This window comes from Planococcus citri, chromosome 3, assembly GCF_950023065.1.
Source record: "Planococcus citri chromosome 3, ihPlaCitr1.1, whole genome shotgun sequence".
NCBI lineage: Eukaryota > Metazoa > Arthropoda > Insecta > Hemiptera > Pseudococcidae > Planococcus > Planococcus citri.
The window spans coordinates 6,736,455-6,755,636 of NC_088679.1; the positions used below are offsets into that span (position 1 = coordinate 6,736,455).

Below are 19,182 nucleotides of genomic sequence, written 5' to 3' on the forward strand. Positions count from 1 at the left end.
AACCAAAATTCAACATTTTGGGTGCTATTTTCTTCAAATTTGTATGAATATGAAAATTCAACAACAAAAACTGTTTTAAGGGAGATTTTGACTTTTTCATGAAAACTGTTTTATGAGCAAAATGAACTAATGTGAATAATTCCTTCAATTCAACTCTGATACATCAACAACTAGTTACCAGTTTTGGGTCATTCTGCAGCCTCCAGCAACTTTACAAATTTCTTCATCAGCTTCAACCACTCTGATGGGACTGAAAATTAATCTGGAAAAGTAAAAATTTCAAGGACTTTAAACATCTCCCTACACAAGTTTTTAAAAATTTTCAATTTTCAATTTTTCAAAATTTCAGATTTTTATTTTTTGAGAATTTCAAATTTTTAATTCTTCAAATTTTCAAAATTTAATTTATGGCTGAAATTTTGGCAAGGTTTCAGGACATGCTCATTCAATCCCTTGGTTTTGTTCAAATTGGAAAATGGGACGAGAGTTTTGAAAAGTCCCCTGGTTATCACATATCTTTGGCCAAAAGTGCCAAAACATTCATTATCTGATATCTTCTCAAGGTCCAATGGCTTGGTATCAAGTTTTCGAATATGCTATTGGTCATTGGCTTCAAAAAGCTACTGAACACATGATTGGTTGTGTACTATGTAGTCCAGGATGTTTCTCATTGTTTCGAGGAAAAGCTCTCATGGACGATAATGTCATGAGGAAGTATACCACAAAATCTCAAGAAGCTCGTCATTATGTTCAATATGATCAAGGTAACTTTTTCCATCCTTCTTCTCCAATTCCTTCCAAATCTCAAGTCATTTGCAAACATAATTGAAATTTATTCACCCACAGGAGAGGATCGTTGGCTGTGCACATTACTTTTACAAAGAGGCTACAGAGTTGAATACTCTGCTGCTAGTGACGCTTATACTCGCTGCCCTGAAAACTTCAACGAATTTTATAATCAAAGACGTCGATGGGTGCCATCTACTATAGCTAATATTATGGATCTTTTGATGGACTCTAAAAGAACCATCAAAATTAATGATAACATTTCATTGCTCTACATCACTTATCAAGTAAGCAGAACTTTCTATGTTATGGCAAATTTAAAGAGTACAACTATGTAGGTACCTACCTAAACATAAATGTACCTATTTCTATGTTACAGTTCATGTTGATGGGTGGTACAATTCTTGGTCCTGGCACAATATTTCTTATGTTGGTGGGTGCTTTTGTAGCAGTTTTCCACATTGACAACTGGACTAGTTTTTATTACAACATAATTCCAATTTTATCCTACATGTTTGTGTGTTTCACTTGCAAAAGTAATATCCAGGTAAGCCCATCCCATTTTTACCAAATTTTCCAAAATTGAGTTGAAAGTCTTCAAATCTGACTATGAGCAGTTTGAGAAAATTAAGTAAAATCAAATATTTCTGATCATTTTGAAGACTTTGATTCAATTATTGTGGTAGTTACCTATATCTCTTTATTAAGCCATACTACGTTTGTTTTTTCAGTTACTAGTTGCTCAAATATTATCAACAGTTTATGCATTAATAATGATGGCTGTAATAGTGGGTACAGCCTTACAATTACGAGAGGATGGTATTGGTTCTCCTTCCGCCATATTCTTAATATCCATGTTGAGTTCATTTTTCATAGCAGCATTACTTCATCCTCAAGAATTCTCTTGCATAATATTTTTCAGCATTTATCTGCTATCTATTCCTTCCATGTATCTGCTATTGATTCTCTACTCTATAATCAATTTAAACATTGTAACTTGGGGTACTCGTGAAGTTCAAGTGAAAAAGACCAAAAAAGTATGATTTTTTTTCCTTCTACAATGAATAGGTATTTTCAAAAATCTGAGGTGATTGCTTCAACAAATCAACTAATTTTTCAGGAACTAGAATTGGAGAAAAAATTAGAGGAGGAAGCAAAACGGAAAGCAAAATCTAAATCTCTACTAGGATTCTTGCAAAATAACCCAATGAATGAAGATAATGAAGAAGGCTCTTTGGAATTATCCTTTGCTGGACTATTCAAATGCATGTTCTGCACTCATCAAAAACCTATTGATGAAAGGCAACAAATTCTTCGAATAGCAGAATCTCTAGATTCAATGAATAAACGAATGGAATATATTGAAAGGTCAGCATTTAAATTCAGAGTAGGGCAACATGGTCATCATGATTAACCATTTGTGTGAAATTTTCCATTGACTTTTGTTTCACAGAGCTGTAGATGGGCATGGGCATCCGGGTCCAAAACATCGCACTCCCTCAACAGTCAGCGCTCCACATGCCAACATTGGAGTTGGAATACAAAGTGATGAAATTCCAGAAGAAAGCGATGATGATGATGACAGTGATGACACCAATTCATTAGGTAGGGATCAAACATACACACCCTTACTTTGATCTATTTTGAATAAGAATAGGTAGCACTTCAGCTGTAAATTAACAAATTTTTAATGATTTTTGACAGAACCAAAAATTGAACGTAATGATGACATGAATCCATATTGGATAGAAGATAAAGATTTGAAAAAAGGTCCCGTTGCTTTTCTTTCTGCAAATGAATTACAATTTTGGAAAGAACTGGTTGAAAAATATCTCTACCCAATTGATGCAGATAAAGTTGAAGAGGTAACACAATGTTTCATTCATGAAATAAATTAAATTGAACTACTAATACCTAAATATATGTAATTTACTTAATCCTTGAAAATGAGAATTTTTGGCTCTCAGCAAAATCACGGATGATTTGCAGCGCTACCACAAACGGTACTGCAGACAAGGGGGACCACATTGTATTTTTGTTTTAGGCACGAATTGCATCAGATTTGAAAGATTTACGAGATAGAAGCGTATTCACATTTTTCATGTTGAACGCATTATTTGTAGTAATTGTGTTTCTTTTGCAATTGAACAAAGATATGTTACACGTAAAATGGCCATTTGGAGTAAAGACTAATATAACTTATGATGAAACCACCCAAGAGGTAAGCTTAGCTCAACTGCAACCCCAAAACTATCAACATGGTAGCAATGATGCCATCATTTTTGGAACACAAGTTTGGCTGATGAATGATGTGAGATGTACCTACTACCCAGAGATCAACGACCCTCTAGTCCTATTTAAAATTACTGCAAAGTGCAATATGGTATTTACAGCACCTCGTTGGTAGTTTTGGTATAATATAATCATATTTTATGTATATGCTTGTAGGCTAGAATAGCAGCCGATTTAATCGAGCTACGAAACAAGTGTGTGTTTGCGTTTTTCATGATGAACGCATTATTCGTACTTGTTGTATTTTTGTTGCAACTCAACAAAGAAGACCTACATGTTAACTGGCCTTTAGGTGTTAGAACAAATATCACCTATGTTGAGGAAACCAATGAGGTATAAAATATTCCAATCAAAAGCATGACTTCCATTAACAAATTTCCAGTCCTCCTACTCGCTCTGATTTTTCTATATTATATGTACTGGAGCTTCGATTGGAATGAATTCACTACATACGTAACACCTGTACACACCTGGTTTATTTCACACCAAAAATTATACCTATACATATTATAGTATCAATACTCTCTATTTATCACTTCTCCACATTTCTTCTAAACAAAATTTCGTGTCTGTATATTTCTGTTTTTCGTGGTTGTAATTATACCTATGGTTGTGGTTTTCAGTTCACCATATCATCATATTATTAACAGTGTATTAATTGGGATATCCGAGAACTATTTTTCAAGATGTGGTATGTTCAGTGTTTGAAGGAAATATGTTAGGCTTAGTCAATGATACAAATAGGTAGCTGAAGTATTCGGATAATAACACAGCAATCAACATGAAACTGATTACATACTTATTTTCCTTCTGGAATTTACTGTCGAAATTTTCTATTTCAAATCCCTGGAAAATTAGACCAATTTAAATATTATTCCCTTGAATGTATGATAATTTACAACTGGATTCTAACCACGTTTTCCATTTTTTAAAAATGGCGACTCACAGTGAATAACCGTACCTACCTTACCTACCTTACCTTCCTACCAACCCACTGGTGGTTTTATTAACACCAATAATATCGTCAAGACTATCCATGTTCTTACTTTGGATCTTAATCGAATCCGCACTCAACTCACTTCAATGCATACATATTTTGCACTTTTTTACCCAATGTTCATTTACCTATACTTCTTAAAATGCAACCAACTAAGATACTTTTTGTAAAAATTTCAAGGTACCTACTTATACTTTTTTGTACATACATTTAATTATGTGAAAAGTTATTGTAATTACTCAAGTAATGATTTAACCTACACTTTAAGCTCTTGGTACTGATTATGATCGAGGACTAAAAAAGCACATTAGAACATAAAGTAACTTAAAACAAAAGACAAGTTTTCGAATCTCAGACCCACATCAAGTGTATTGCTGGTGCCCCAACTTGCACTGATAATAGTCCGGCATATGACAATAGGAGTAATTGCACCCCCCCCCCCCGATCTCCGGGACAACTTTTTTCTTAAAGGGGACATCCTAAGGAACATTTTAAAGTAAACTTGTCCAAAAAAAAGTTGGCCTTACTTACAAAATGGCGGCCATTTTGATTGACAGGTCAGCCGAAATCGCAGATTTGACGTTTCAACATAGGACTTGCACGAAATTTTTCAAACTTTACAAAGGTAGATCGAAATATCATGCAAAAATTTATCACCTCTCAAAATTTAAAGTGCTAAAGAGCGTTTTTTGATTTTTGGTGAATTTTTGAAAATCAAAAGGCCAAAAATGAAGGAAAAAATCAAAATTTTATCAAATTGACCAAGAAAGCTGAAATTTGGGATATACCCTATTTTCGACATGCCAAATCGATTGGAAACGGTTTCAACTCGTTTTGAGCAGTTCTGGAACCTCCAGCAGATTTTTGAATCTCGAAATTCCCACGAAATTCCATCAAATTGTAGTTGTAAAGCTGAAATTTAATCTAAAAACTAATTTCAATACGCTACGAAGTACCGCAGGTGAATTTCAAGTCGTTTTGGAGCCTCCAGCGACTTCTTAAAAATTCCTGAAGCCTCCAGCACGTGTTTGAAACTCTAAATTTTCACAAAATTTCATCAAATGGAGATGGAAAGCTAAAATGTACGAGTACTCTACACTCCAATTTTAACACCCTGTGAAGACGACTTCAGGTGGGTTCAAGTCATTTTAGGGACTCCAGCGACTTTTTTAAAAATTTCTGGAGCCTCCAGTAGATTTTTGAAACATTAAATTTTCACAAAATTTCATCAAATGGCGATGGAAAGCTAAAATTTACTCTACACTCCAATTTTAGTACCCTCTGAAAATGACTTCAGGTGGGTTCGAGTCATTTTAGGACCTTCAGCGACTTTTTTGAGAATTACTGGAGCCTTCAGCAGATTTTTGAAAATTTAAATTTTCACAAAATTTCATCAAATGGAGATGGAAAGCTAAAATTTACTCTACACTCCAATTTTAGCACCCTCTGAAGACTTGAAATTTCCCCAACATTAATTTATCAAATGGAGTTGGCAAGCTGAAATTTTCTTCACAGACTACATGGTGGTTTCAAATGGTTTTGAGGCTTCCAGCTACTTTTAGGAAATTTCAATATTTCAAAAAAAAACGCCATACAACCTTTCAAAAAGTCGCTGGAGGCTCCAAAACGTCTTGAAATACACCAGCAGTCAACTTAGTAGCGTATTGAAATTAGTTTGCAGAATGAATTTCGACTCTCCATCTCATTGTCAGTTTGATGAAATTTTGGGGAAATTTCAAGTTTCAAAAATCCACCGGAGGCTCCAGTAATTTTCAAAAAGTCGCCGGAGGCTCCAAAACGACTTGAAATTCACCTGCAGTACTTTGTAGCGTATTCAAAATTAGTTTTTAGAATAAATCTCAGTTTTACAACTCCATTTTAATGGAATTTTATGGGAATTTCGAGTTTCAAAAATCTGCTGGATGCTCCAGAACTGCTCAAAACGGGTTGAAATCGCTTCCAATCGATTTGGCATGTCGAAAATAGGGTATATCCCAAATTTCAGCTTTCTTGGTCAATTTGGTAAAATTTTGATTTTTCCCCTCATTTTTGGCCTAAATTTGATTTTCAAAAATTCACCAAAAATCAAAAAACGCTCTTTAGCGCACTTTAAATTTTGAGAGGTGATAAATTTTTGCATGATATTTCGATCTACCTTTGTAAAGTTTGAAAAATTTCGTGCAAGTCCTATGTTGAAACACCAAATCTGCGATTTCGGCTGACCTGTCAATCAAAATGGCCACCATTTTGTAAGTAAGGCCAACTTTTTTTGGGCAAGTTTGCTTTAAAATGTTCCTTAGGATGTTCCCTTCAAGAAAAAAGTTGTCCCGGAGGATCGGCGGGGGGAGGGGGTGCAATCACTCCTATTGTCATATGCCGGACTATAAGGCAAGGAAGATATTCCAACTTGTACAGAGTGGGTGTCCAAGAATAAGGGAGTTTGATATTTTTTGATAAATCAATTAACCCAAATGGAAGAAAAATTTCCCCACATAAAGTTTGATTTTTTTTCATTTTTGGTCCTTGATTTTTGAAAAATTCACTTTGGCTGGTGTTGTTCTTTTCTTTCGCACCGGGGTCAATTTTTTTCGATTCATAATTGGTACTGACTTACTGAACTGAGAATACGAATATATTAATCAAATCTTTAATTTAAAAAATCTTTTAGAAGAATAACATGCCAATAATGAATTTAAAACCATGTCTTTTTTTCTTTCTCCCAAGGTATTAATCAGCAAAGAATATCTACAACTCGAGCCAATCGGATTGGTATTTGTATTCTTCTTCGCCTTCATTTTGATAATCCAATTCACAGCCATGATTTTCCATCGTTTCGGTACCCTATCGCATATCTTGGCTTCTACAGAACTGAACTGGTTCAGAAAGAAGGTATTTTTTCGACTTCTATACCCTTTCCCAACTTACGAGTATATACTACGTTAATTTCCTAACTAATCGATTTTACTTCTCACAGAAGGATGATTTAACCCAAGACGGCATCTTGGATAAACAAGCAGTTGACATAGTTCGACATCTTCAACGTTTGAAAGGAATAAATGGCGACTATGAGAACGATTCTGGATCCAGCGGTGACCGAAACGTAGGACGAAGACGAACAATTTACAATTTGGAGAAACAGAAGCATAAAACACGTACAATTGGTACATTGGATGTAGCGTTCAGAAAACGGTTCTTACAGATGAAGATGGAAGGCGATGGAGAAGCCGGAAATGGTAGATAAAATCGCTTCACTTTCACTAGAAATATTTAACATTTATTGAGGATAAAGATGGAATCCGGACAGATCAATCATGATCAGATTTGGTCAGATCACACTGGCCTGATCAGCTTTGGTCAAAATGTTCGGATTTGGTCTGTTCAAAAAAGACAATCATTTTTCGTCAAGTTCTGTTCAGATGAAAAAAATCCTGGTATTAATGAAGGTTGTTCCTTTCTGTAGATACTCCGGTACTTGGCCGAAAGTTAACAATGAGACGAGAAGTACGAGAAGCTTTGGAAGTCAGACGAAAATCCTTACAAGCCGAACGTCGGAAATCCCAGATGCAGACATTGGGAGCAAATAATGGTTTCGTGAACAATGTGACTAGAAATCATAGATTATCTTCCTCGGCGGGTAAATATATTGGAAACTCTTTTATCTCAGGATAAGTTAGCAATAACTCAACTTTTACTACTCAAATATTTCAACTTACCAGAGGTAGTTTTTTGAGATTGGCTTCTGCATGCTTCATCCAAGAGGCAAGATCTGCTTTGAAATTCATTTTCAGTTTTTCACTATAGTTCGACAAACTATCTTGAATCGACGTTGATCTTGAATATCTTGAAAAACATGAAATCACTGTGCGAAAACCATTTTAAATGAATTTGCAAATATTTATTAAAAGAGTTCTTTTTTGAAACGAAAACCAGCAAAGGCAAAATGGATGGATACTGATAAGACGTGATGAGCAAATTGCATAACCATTTTTCCTATCAAATTGATCATTTAAATCATTTTTCTCTGAAAATTTTTCAGTTTTTTATTCAAATAAAATTTTTTAATGATTTTGAATTTTTCTGATTACGGAACAATATAAATTTTGAACGTAAAAAATGAAGAGAAACAGTTCACACCAGATCTGTTACCTCACCACCAACACCAAGCAGCAAGCACTAAGATCGCTGGAAAATAATAAACTTTTCTCCTGTCTAAATTTAAATCAATTTGTTACAATATTAATTAGTTGAAATATTTGTTTTTCAGGGGTAAACGTCAAGGATATATTTGGTGGTCATCAAAATCCATCTTACGAACATGATGAAAGCCCCAGCGAACATAATTTAGTCCGTTTACAAAGTCTGCCGAGGAACACCGTCAATTGGGCTGAAATGGAACGGAATAATAATTGACGAATTAAAAGATTCCTACTAATTAATTAATTTACTTAACGCCATATCGCATCGATCAATGATGTTAAACTAAATAAACCTTGTGATAGATGAAATTATTAGTTAAACGATTTAGAATCGTATCCTTTTGTATTTTATTAATAAGTTATCGTAGGTACAAAGCTATCTACTACCTAATGTGTAATAATACTCATCAATTTCATTTAAAATGAAATTAATGACAGATAGAGAAGAATCAATCTTGACAACGCGATATTTTTACCTTCATGTTATTTTATATAAGTCGATTTACTTAAATTTTGTTACTTCTTATTAGTTGATTCGTTTTGAATAAAAAAAAATACCTACTAAGTATGTAGAAAAATTCATGTAGCAATAACATGACACTTGTTAATTTTATAGCATGATTTTTTGTATAATTTTACCTATTCGTTTTTTTATATTTTGTATTATTTTTGTAAATCTTGTTTAATTTGAGAAATTGTTTCGAATCAACATCCAATTGAACAAATCAATTACCAATAAAAATTAGAAAATCTACCATGTTGTTGAATTACTGGCCCAGATATATAAATAAGTACACAAAAATAATCATCATAATATGCATACGTAATTTGAATGATCATTGAGTAAAACAAGCAAACTTGAATTTAAAAACATTCTGACATTACGAATTACATTTTGTACGTCACTAAAACGAAGACCCGTATTTGATTTAAAATAATATTTGATGGCAATGCCAGTCATTGAAAAAAAAAAGAACAGAAGATGTGACTGGCATACTTTTACCACACCACATTTGAGTAAATAATAGAATCAAATATATATTAATGCAGAAACGTTCGTAACTATTAGTTTGATTTTTGATTACTCCGTTGAGAGGAATTAATTCTCCACGATGACTTTCACTACGTCGGCTATCGCATTCATATTCTACGGTGCATTACTGCAGGTAAACTTCGTTTAGATTCTATTCATAATTCAGATTATACAGGGTATTTTTAACGTTACATATTTTTTTAGGTCGCCCGCTGCAATGTATTAAACCCTCCTTACTACAGTTCGAACCCATCCATTGCAGCTCAACAGGCCCTCCAAAATAACGCTGCCTATCAAGCTATGAAGAATAACCCAGCCCTTAATCCGGATATTATTCAGAATAATCCTTTGTTTAATTACAAAAGTATCTTAGATTACCCTCCATATGCTCTCTACTGCGATTGTGACTGTTCTCCATACCTTAATCAATACACCGTCAACCAAATCAATCAAATCGCCGATCAGTATAATCAGAGACCCTGTGATCTGCAACAACTGTATTTAATTATCGATTCCACCATGCCTGATTTGCCAGAATCGTGGCGTATGAATATGATCGAAAGCTTGGCCAAAGGTCTTTATGATGAACAAGCACGCAGACAATTGGCTTACCTTCCAGAATACCCTTCATTCTGTAACAATATTTATCCGGTAATATGAAACCTGTTGACCGTTCGAGTCGTGTAAATCATAATTTAATTCTAATTTTTTGATTCTTTGCACAGGACGCTATGCATACTATGCCTATTCTTACTAAACGATCTCCGGTAAGAATTTAAAATTTTTAGTCAATTTTTCAGAATTTTTCCATGATGTCGATTTTTTCCCCCATAGAACCCTGATGTATCACCAGCTTATGTACCTCCATCCAGCATTAACCCAATGGCATATTATTACAATTTGAATTACTTGATGGATAAAATCATGCCTGATATTTCACCCCAATTCAAACAAAATATCAAAGACGCTGTTTACATGAACACCACGCCGGAAGAATTGGGACAAGCTCCTGAACTGATTAGACGATTAACTAGTAACTTACGAGTTACCGTTTCTCAAATGGTATTTCAATTATTCGAAAATCACGTCAATTGAATCTTACGTTTCAACATTACTAATACTGTAATTCTTGTTTTCAGTACGATTACCTTCCAACACTTTATTAAGCGATGTATAATTACGCCAGAATCGTCACGAAACTAGTACCTACCATTTCAACGAACCAACGAAATCCGTGAATTGAATTGTAATTTAACCAAATAAACGTTTCAGTCCCCAATTACTACTTTCTCATTCGCAAATGAATCAACAACAAAAATATTGATCAACAGTTTCTTAATGCATATTTTTTAAAAAAAAGAGGAAAGGATTACTCCTCGACGTATTATACAATTCAAGTTTTCCAAAAACATGAAAACAATAAAAAAAATTCCTGAAATTTTTCACGTCTAAAAACTACACGATTAGCTGATGTTACAATAATGATTTTTACTCAATTTGACATACGCCGCCAATTTTTTCCAAAGTTTCTTTCAACTTTTCAGCTTCTTCTTTTTCTAAATCAGCTTTCACTATCACTGGAGCGCTTTCGACGAATTTTTTGGCCTGAAATCGGATAAAACGTTGATAATTCAAAAAAATTGCAGTCTTTATGGCAGAGCTTCGAAAAAATTTACTCACCTGCACCAAGTTCATATCAGTAAGCATTGATTTGATTTCTTTGATCAGAGCTACTTTTTTATCATTACTGAATTCGACTAACTTCACATTAAAACTGGTTTTGACTGCTTTCTTAGGAGCTGCGTCTTCATCGTCCTAAATTAATCAATCGATTCGATATCATTTTAACGTAATTGGAAAAGAAAAACTGTTCCAAACGACGAGTAATTACCTCTTCTGCTGCAGCAGGGGCGGCTGCAGGTACCGCACCGAATGACATCACTGGTGTATCTGGTATGTTCAATCTTTTTTTCAAAACGGAGCTCAATTCTGATACTTCGATCAAAGTCAGTTTGGAGATTTCATTGACAAGACTATCTATTTTAGGCGAAACTGGAAAAGGTTCGTTATCCGGAGTTGGAATCGATATTGGTTGAGCATTTTGCAACATTCTGCAGCTGAAACATTAAATAGATGCGATGCGATGTAAATGCTTTCCTGAATTATATTATTGATTTGCGTGCATAAATATGACGAAAATTTGTGATACGGGATGAAGCCGGTCCATGAAAATGAAAACATGCATGTCCAGCTATGATAAGCATGATGACGGATGAAGATAGTAGACAGGAAACGATACTAAGATAATTAAATGCTGTTATACTTAAAGACTGTTCACTTACTTGATGGAAAATGATCGAGTGATCTTGAAATTTAAGCAATCGCAAGTAGAAAACAGTGCTTTAGAAAGTACCCTCATGACTGTGCTTCCAATTGAACAATTCAACAGCGAAACCACCAAAAAAAGCTTCAATTGAATTGAATACAAATTAGGGATTGATATATAGTTTAACAGTAATATTAGCTGCGGAAAATCTTCTTATTTAAGCCCGCAAAGTCTCTCGTGGTAAAATTATCGGTAAAAATTTTTTGATTGAAATAAAAAATATTTAAAACACTCACGGACGTGCTGATAAAGACAAAAACCACAGATAAAAACATGAGAACCGTACGGAAACAACCTAATTATTTTTAATTTTCGCCAGTGTAGCCATGTGTAACAAAGTTGAAAAAAAATGAAAAACAGCTGACGAATCATTGAATCAACGACGAATGCATGACTCGAGTGATGACATGGCAGAATTTGCATGTTTTCCCCCAGGCCCCAGGCCCCAGGGCCTCCAGTCACTGTCCAGTCTCCAGTGTCTATACTCTATACTATGTCTATAGATATGACTATGAGATATGCGATTAGTGTAGTGTTGTGTAGAGAAAGGTTCAAAGTTCCATCTGAGATAGAAAATTTCATTTCAATTTCAAGTGTAATCCCTCTATATTTCTTATTACTTTAGTAATCCCTTCCCCTTCCATATAAGTACTTAAGTAATAATTCAGTTCATCCTCCAGCGAAATTCCTTCAAATCTACATTCGATATGGGAATGAATCTAAACGAAGGATGTATCAAGGTACGTCTCTCAGTCAATATTGTTTTTTAACGAAGTAAGATATCAATAATTCTTGAATATTGTCGAATTCCAGGATATCATGCTTGGTACGAAAATAAACTCCCCAATAGTTCAAATTTTGGTAAGTATCGCGTACCTAATTCTTGAATGAATGTTTCTGTTGATTTATTAATTATTATCTGAATGTCTAGAGCATTGAAAAGGTTTATAAGTGGCAGAAGGCCGTTGTTTCGGATGGAGTGTTCTTTACTCGTGCAATGTTAGTAGAATCTGCTTTTATGTTGGTTTGCAGTGGAGAATTACAGCCCTACAGTGTGGTTGTTCTGGACGATTACACAACCGTAAAAATGCACCATGCCAAAGGACATTCGTATGTATTGTTTCCTTTATGAATGGTAGATGTGAGATTGATCTTTCTTTCTGATTTGATAAATGTTTACTTTCAGGATGATGTTAATGATTCATAGAATGACCATATTGAAGAGGGGTGATGCCATAGCAAGACAAATCGGTAATCCGATCTCTGCAACTACATTTCAATTTAAAGGTGAAATTGCGAATACCTACCATCTATGTACTATGTAGTAAGGTCGTTTGCTTCATAGTACATTTAGTCCTGTTTTATTCCAGGGCTCAGCAGTTTTGAAAAATCTCTGTTGGAGAAAACGAAGACGTTATCAATAGCGGAGCTGGACCCTGGCAATGATTGTTGGTCAATTAAAGCTCGAATTGTGAGCAAAACGTATATACAGAAATCGAACGATGAATTCTTCAACGTAGAACTCGCTGATTCGTCTGGCAGTATATCAGCAACTGCGTATAACGATGCTTGTCGTAAATTTATCCACTTACTAGAGGCAGGATTTTTTTAGTCTCTTAATAAATGCAATAACATTACTATATAAACACTTTTTTTAAAATTTAGTTTGAAATTTTAGGTTGATAAAGTATACCAGATTAGGCGGTATTACCTTCAGAGTGAGGAAACAACATGCCGCAAATTGAGATTGATCTTGAAACATGATAGCGAAATTGAACCAGCCATCGAAAATATACAGTTTAACTTCTCTACCTCTAGATTTTTTAATGATGCGCCTTTGTATACTTCAATCGGTGAGGGGATTTTATAATGCTATATCGTATAATATTTAAAAGTATTTACTTCGTGTTTATTAATCAATGTGTTTTTGTTCTACGAAGATATTATAGGAGTTTGCTTGTACATGTCAAATTTGATTAACTCGGAGGACAAATCGCGAAAAGGCTTATTTCGTTTCATGCGCCTGGCAGACCCAAGTGCAGATTTAATTGCAAATTCGAATGAGATGAGCGTGTGTATTTTGTGTTCATTACTTGATACATACATACTTCATTCGTGAAATTTTGTGTAATGAATATGTGTTTTATATTTTTAGTGGCCAGTCATGTTATCGGGTGATGCAGCTGAGAAAATCAATATTTCCTCCACACCTGTGATTGCCATTAAAGCAGCAGAAATCGTGATGAAATCGGGACACAGATATGCTTCGGTTAATCAAGTTTCACAAGTATTTGTGAATCCTGATATTGAAAAAGCTCGGGAGGTGGCAGTGCAACACAAAAACCGGCTTCAAGGACTTGCGACGCTCAGCGAAAATGACCACTTCGTTTTTTAAAAATGAATACCATGTGGTCGTCTTGAGTTTTGTTTTTGAATTAATATTAATATAAGCATAGCGAAGAAATGTATTCCTTATTTTCAAAACAAGATGTTATATTTTCATTAAAATCATGTAATGTACTTATATCATTTTTCTCGTTTCAAGACTAGCAATTTTTTTGGAAGCCGGTTTCAAAATTTTCTGTGTTGCATTTTTTCCCTTCGAATAGAGAAAAATGATCAACGATCCAACGCCTTCGAACGATTCTCCTCTCTCTTCTATTTTTTCGACCGGAAAAGGGAAAACCTTAATTTCAGTTTCCAAGGAAATGGAGTACGTGTTCATAAAAATATTGAAATCAGCGTGAAAACTGTGAAAAGTAGTTGGTTTTGAACGCAACAAAAATTACAAATTGTCCAAGTGTCATTCAAATATCATAGTTCAATCACGCAGATTGAATATTTTTAGAGATATGAAAGTTTAACATATTTCTCGGTACTGAAAAATCGTAAAAGGACGCTTAGGTCTCCGGTTTCATCCGGTGTCACAATTATGGTTTTTTGGGGTGTGAAAATTGGGAGTATTAATTTCATTTGAGCTAGTTTTCTAGGTCTCAACTGCGTGATTTATTAATTCAAGATCTTGATAAAAAGTAGATAAGTACTCAACTGCTTACTAATTCATTACAAAAAATCCAACTTTTTGAAAATCCACGGAACGTTATATTACTTTTAAAATGGTATAAGCTACATAAAAAAATAAATATATCACACGATAACGTAAATAAATAACGGCTGTCAAGAAAACTTAATACAAAATGAAAAGTTACTTCTTAAAAAAAAAATGTATTAAAGATTAGTACTGTCACTAATTGATCCAGATCGAATTTGTGATTTAGAGCTAACAGGTGGAGGAGGAGGTGGTGGAATCGGTCTCTGAATCCGTTGATAGTTACGATGTGGCGGTAAATTAGCTACAAAAAAAACACACACACAATTCAGAAAAAACCAAACTTGAGTCAAGTCAAATTTATACCTCAAGGCTCACCTGTGTTAGAAACGTCTATGTTATGGCCATCAGAGAGGGCTCGCATATGACTAGAATTCTGCCCAGAATCTGTACGATGATCTGATTTAGTATTATCGGACTTCTCGTAGCCGCCTCTATTATCTGTCAACAAAAATACGTACAAATAAACTCATTTTTTGAAAAAGTCACTCTTTTTCAAAGATATACAATTTTAAATACCAACCACTAGAAGAAAAACTGGATCGAGATCTTAATGTCGAATATTCATGATTGGTCGAAACCGAGGTATCAGTAGGTGAGCTGTCATCGGGTGATGAAGCAATTTCAATAAATGAAACTTGTTGCTTATCGACTGAATATAAATGAGCTTTTTCTAACGAAGGTCCTTTACCTTTTTCAGCCTGCGTAAAACACAATAGTTAGTTCGATTCAACACGGCATAGAACGAAAATGATGCGCAAACCTACCTCCGACTTATTGACGTCAGGCAAATCGGATAGTTTGAATGATTTAAACGTGCAGCTCATAGGTCTCGTCAGACCAGTTGGTTTTTCAGGTATTAATGGTTTCCTCGGTGTTACTTCATCATTATTAAATTTTTCTAATGAAATCCTCGGCGCGGGTACTGGTTTGGTTACTTTTTTACTCTCTAATATTTTATTCAGCGATTCGGCCGTTAGAAGATTTCTTACATCGGTCGAAACGTTACTATTATTATCTTCCAGTAACCCTACTTTCGATCTAGGACTTCTCGATCGAGATTTTTCTTCTTTATCTGAGAAATAAGTACAAAAATACGTCATAAATCACCAACAATAAAATCAAAATTACTCGTGAACTCACCATCATGCTCGACGACATCGTTTAACTTATCGGATAATTCTTTAAAACTGAATGATTCTTGATGATGTGTCGCCATGTTTACATTCGTAGGAGATATTTCATTTGGTAGATGACTTTTATAAGACGAAGTAGTCGAACCAGTTTTATTAGTAACGTTAGATTTATCCTTCTGAGTACCGAAAGGAGACCCAAAAGCGTTATTGGAAATTGGTGGTATAGGAGCGGGTTTGTTTTTACGAGTACGATTCATAGGTTTCGGACTCTCTGCCAAAGGTCTGTAAATTTATAAAACATTAATATCGATGAATAAGGTATGTTCAAAGGGTTTTCAACGTATAACTCACTGGGTCTGGATCTGTTCTTCTAAGCTCGTCGTAGACTGACACCGTTCAATCGAAGGTTCAGTGGGGGAGGAAAGCTCGACATTAAATGACCTTAAATCAGCGCTATTTGACCTGGTGTGTTCTCTCACTTTCGTCGTACTCTGTACTTCATCGAAGGTAACGTAGAATTTTTCCTCTGTCGAGTAAAATAAAAAGGATTTAAATTCCGTCAACTGAACATTTTGACGCAGCAGATTTTTAACATAATAATGCTCTTACCACCAGGAAAGAACCAATCGGCATTTCTCACAAGACATTCGACAATCGCAGTATGCTGATTACTGAAGCTCATATTTTCTCTATAGAACAGAATAATAATCAATTTCAAAATCGTCCGACACCGTAACTCACGAAGAATAAAACATGATAATACGAACCCAATATTGCCAAGGTTAGTATTATTACTCCAAATTAAACTTGGAGCGATAACAATGCCGATATTTTGAGGAGTCATTTTGTTGATTTCATGATTCTTCGATAATTTGGCTAAAAACTTGATCAAATACCTCAAATTATCATAATGCGTTTGAGGCAACTTGGTAAGAACTGTTCGAAGAGCAGAAAGTTTTTCGTTTTCGTCGGCGGAATGTCTGTAACTAGACATAACATTGCTTGTAATAAAATCGCATAAAATTTACGAAACGGTTTCTCGGCGCAACTCACTTGATTGCACTTAACCACTCTTCGTACAGTCTGAACGTAAGCAGTGGTTCTGGTAACTCTCTAAAATATTTCTTTAAAACATCGGCGAAAACGTGACAGTCTCTCAATTCCAAAGCTGTCTCCAAATTCATAAATTTAGCATCAAGACCTGTCTTTAGACGACGAACTTTACCAGCACCTGAATCGTAAAAAAAATTAATTATCATCGTGTCTTAAATACGAACTAGGTACGTAAAACCGATGATTACCTCCGGCTATTCGAAACAGGCCTTCTTCTTCCATGCCAAGTTCTGAAAGAACACAGACACAGAGCTCTAAAGGGTAGGCTATCTTCCGACCAGTGCTTCGTAAATGTTCGTCGAGAGAAGTTTTAAATACTGGTTTAAGGTGACCGTTATCTACAAATTGATTTACAATACAACAGTGAACAAATTTATTGCCTTCATTATCAATTCGACATTCGACGGTTCATTAATTACCTATAGAAGACTTGACATCTGGAAGATATTGCTCCAAAACCTTCACAGCAGACAAATGCGATTCTTGTTGAAGTTGGATATATTCTAACAATACATTCGCTAATACTGCTTCTTTTGAAATTACAGCGTACATTTCAGAAGCCAATGCATCCTATGAAATATTTAGAACAATTATGAAATTTGTAAGGCATGAAATGGCCATCGGAGTTGAATAATTACCCGTGCTTGATCAACTCTAATTTCTTTCTCTTCGACTTCTTCTCTAATCGCATCAATTTTCGTGACGTTTCCGGTAGAATTGGAACTTGATGAGTGTTTTTCAGCACCGCCCAACCTGCCATCGAAAAACATTAGAACTGAACGAATAAATAAAGAAAAATGTAGAAGAAAAATTCCATTACCTGCTTCTGGCCGAATCCATATCCAAAACATGTCCTTTAAGCTCGTTCTTTAGTTTGACAATCTTTGGTAAATCGAATTCCATAATTTCTTGTAACGGTTGCAGCACATTGTTTTTGATACGATTATCAGTGTCACTATTTATGTCAGCCAACTTCACATGCATTTGACTACTTTGAATTAGGACTTGTCTGAAAAGAACAAATGTAAAATGTACATAAAATTATCGTACTGCCTATTTTAGACAGTGTAAATGAAGAATAATTACCTCAAGATATCATCCACTTCATCCGCACCACCAGCGTTCTCGAAGAACTGCAGAACAGGATCTTTAGGTTCTTTTTTCTATCGATGAAAAATCACGTAGTTATTTATGAATGATTTCAAAACAACAAATCAATGAATATCTTACGTTTTGTTTTTCCTTAAAAGGTGGTATTAATTTTCTGATACTATGACAGACTTTTCGTATATCTTCGATTCGCTTTTCCGCAATCACCAAATCATCTGATAACACTTCGCTTTTACCCGCTCTGCAAAAATAGAACAATTATTTTGTAATTACGGAAACTAGGTAAAATGATCGAATTTTCGGGTAGAACATAGTTTAAAAAATTATTACATGGAGAAATTCTGGAGAGCTTGCTGCTTTATTCGATAAAATTGTTTCTTCATGTTCATGTTTATGATTTCCGGCGCTAATCAACGACAATATTCCAACACTTGCAATTTGTCACAATCATCTGAAAAACAATGCACACGTACATTATAGTTGAACAACATACATAGTTTATCTCTTCGTATATTGTCTCCAAGATAACACAGTATATTCAGCGAAATCAGTGAAAATAATCACTATCGATGTGTATGATAACATGAACCATTACTTCACTCACTGTTCAGTAAAATCGGATTGTTTCCGCCGGGGCTGAATTCATGATTAGTCATAAACTTCTGAAGCACTACACAAACATAGAATGAATTATAGCTCACCTCAGAACAAATCAGTTTCATTCAGTTGATACATTCCCAAGTTTTAACCAGGATACAAAAATTTCTTAATTTTCTTAATTTTATCACAGACTTTGATATTGGTAAATAAAAGAATAAAGGTTAGAGGAAATTACTATCACAATAAACATTACCACAGAAGAGTCCTTTGCAAAGAAATGATATGTCGGTAATTCATTAATCAATTATTGATCAACTGTTTAATTAGTTTAGCCATCTTCTAATAGTATTTTTTCGATTTTCTTGACTAATTACTCATTTCAGGAAAAATTATTACGGTGCTTTGTAGTGATTACAAAAATTTT

General features: G+C 34.5%; 5 protein-coding genes across 8 annotated transcripts in view; 3 read left to right on the forward strand and 2 right to left on the reverse strand.

Moving 5' to 3' along the window:
* Positions 1 to 9,025, forward strand: part of LOC135840735 (chitin synthase chs-2-like) — a 30,090-nt gene extending 21,065 nt beyond the window's left edge. Inside the window, exons 13-24 of one of the 2 annotated variants that reach the window (XM_065357395.1) lie at positions 564 to 764; positions 847 to 1,073; positions 1,166 to 1,333; positions 1,518 to 1,823; positions 1,907 to 2,154; positions 2,240 to 2,391; positions 2,491 to 2,651; positions 3,235 to 3,411; positions 6,800 to 6,964; positions 7,050 to 7,308; positions 7,536 to 7,709; positions 8,340 to 9,025. In XM_065357395.1, coding sequence (XP_065213467.1) covers positions 564 to 764; positions 847 to 1,073; positions 1,166 to 1,333; positions 1,518 to 1,823; positions 1,907 to 2,154; positions 2,240 to 2,391; positions 2,491 to 2,651; positions 3,235 to 3,411; positions 6,800 to 6,964; positions 7,050 to 7,308; positions 7,536 to 7,709; positions 8,340 to 8,485 — 2,384 coding nt within the window. In that variant the 3' untranslated portion in view covers positions 8,486 to 9,025. Of the gene's footprint in view, positions 1 to 563; positions 765 to 846; positions 1,074 to 1,165; positions 1,334 to 1,517; positions 1,824 to 1,906; positions 2,155 to 2,239; positions 2,392 to 2,490; positions 2,652 to 2,830; positions 3,008 to 3,234; positions 3,412 to 6,799; positions 6,965 to 7,049; positions 7,309 to 7,535; positions 7,710 to 8,339 lie in introns of both variants that reach the window. The other variant, XM_065357394.1, reaches the window with a different exon arrangement.
* Positions 9,026 to 9,284: 259 nt separating this feature from the next.
* Positions 9,285 to 10,583, forward strand: LOC135840739 (uncharacterized). The gene is made up of 5 exons (XM_065357401.1): positions 9,285 to 9,437; positions 9,509 to 9,955; positions 10,030 to 10,071; positions 10,139 to 10,366; positions 10,444 to 10,583. The coding sequence occupies exons 1-5, from the start codon at positions 9,384 to 9,386 to the stop codon at positions 10,468 to 10,470; spliced, it is 798 nt and encodes a 265-aa protein (XP_065213473.1). The 5' UTR covers positions 9,285 to 9,383; the 3' UTR covers positions 10,471 to 10,583.
* Positions 10,584 to 10,622: 39 nt separating this feature from the next.
* On the reverse strand, positions 10,623 to 11,955 carry mRpL12 (mitochondrial ribosomal protein L12). The gene is made up of 4 exons (XM_065357402.1): positions 11,647 to 11,955; positions 11,196 to 11,421; positions 10,985 to 11,119; positions 10,623 to 10,909 (listed from the first exon to the last, which is right to left on the reverse strand). Exons 1-4 carry the CDS (start codon positions 11,721 to 11,723, stop codon positions 10,793 to 10,795), a joined length of 555 nt encoding a protein of 184 aa, XP_065213474.1. The 5' UTR covers positions 11,724 to 11,955; the 3' UTR covers positions 10,623 to 10,792.
* Positions 11,956 to 12,081: 126 nt separating this feature from the next.
* Positions 12,082 to 14,214, forward strand: LOC135840738 (replication protein A 70 kDa DNA-binding subunit-like). Its single transcript, XM_065357400.1, has 8 exons — positions 12,082 to 12,430; positions 12,504 to 12,551; positions 12,622 to 12,800; positions 12,877 to 12,977; positions 13,061 to 13,287; positions 13,369 to 13,543; positions 13,631 to 13,761; positions 13,846 to 14,214. Exons 1-8 carry the CDS (start codon positions 12,398 to 12,400, stop codon positions 14,083 to 14,085), a joined length of 1,134 nt encoding a protein of 377 aa, XP_065213472.1. The 5' UTR covers positions 12,082 to 12,397; the 3' UTR covers positions 14,086 to 14,214.
* Positions 14,215 to 14,769: 555 nt separating this feature from the next.
* Positions 14,770 to 19,170, reverse strand: LOC135840736 (rho GTPase-activating protein 17-like). 3 transcript variants are annotated; one of them, XM_065357397.1, is made up of 18 exons: positions 19,012 to 19,167; positions 18,763 to 18,828; positions 18,489 to 18,609; positions 18,279 to 18,399; positions 18,135 to 18,211; positions 17,869 to 18,057; positions 17,687 to 17,801; positions 17,468 to 17,618; positions 17,237 to 17,386; positions 16,989 to 17,166; positions 16,703 to 16,921; positions 16,545 to 16,624; positions 16,287 to 16,461; positions 15,943 to 16,217; positions 15,567 to 15,874; positions 15,323 to 15,500; positions 15,118 to 15,240; positions 14,770 to 15,043 (listed from the first exon to the last, which is right to left on the reverse strand). In XM_065357397.1, the coding sequence occupies exons 3-18, from the start codon at positions 18,545 to 18,547 to the stop codon at positions 14,919 to 14,921; spliced, it is 2,523 nt and encodes an 840-aa protein (XP_065213469.1). In that variant the 5' UTR covers positions 18,548 to 18,609; positions 18,763 to 18,828; positions 19,012 to 19,167; the 3' UTR covers positions 14,770 to 14,918. The 3 variants fall into 3 exon arrangements, with proteins under 3 accessions (XP_065213469.1, XP_065213470.1, XP_065213468.1); XM_065357398.1 differs by lacking the exon at positions 18,763 to 18,828 and having other exon boundaries at positions 16,703 to 16,915; positions 18,860 to 19,170; XM_065357396.1 differs by lacking the exon at positions 18,763 to 18,828 and having other exon boundaries at positions 18,860 to 19,169.
* Between the last annotated feature and the right edge of the window lie 12 nt (positions 19,171 to 19,182).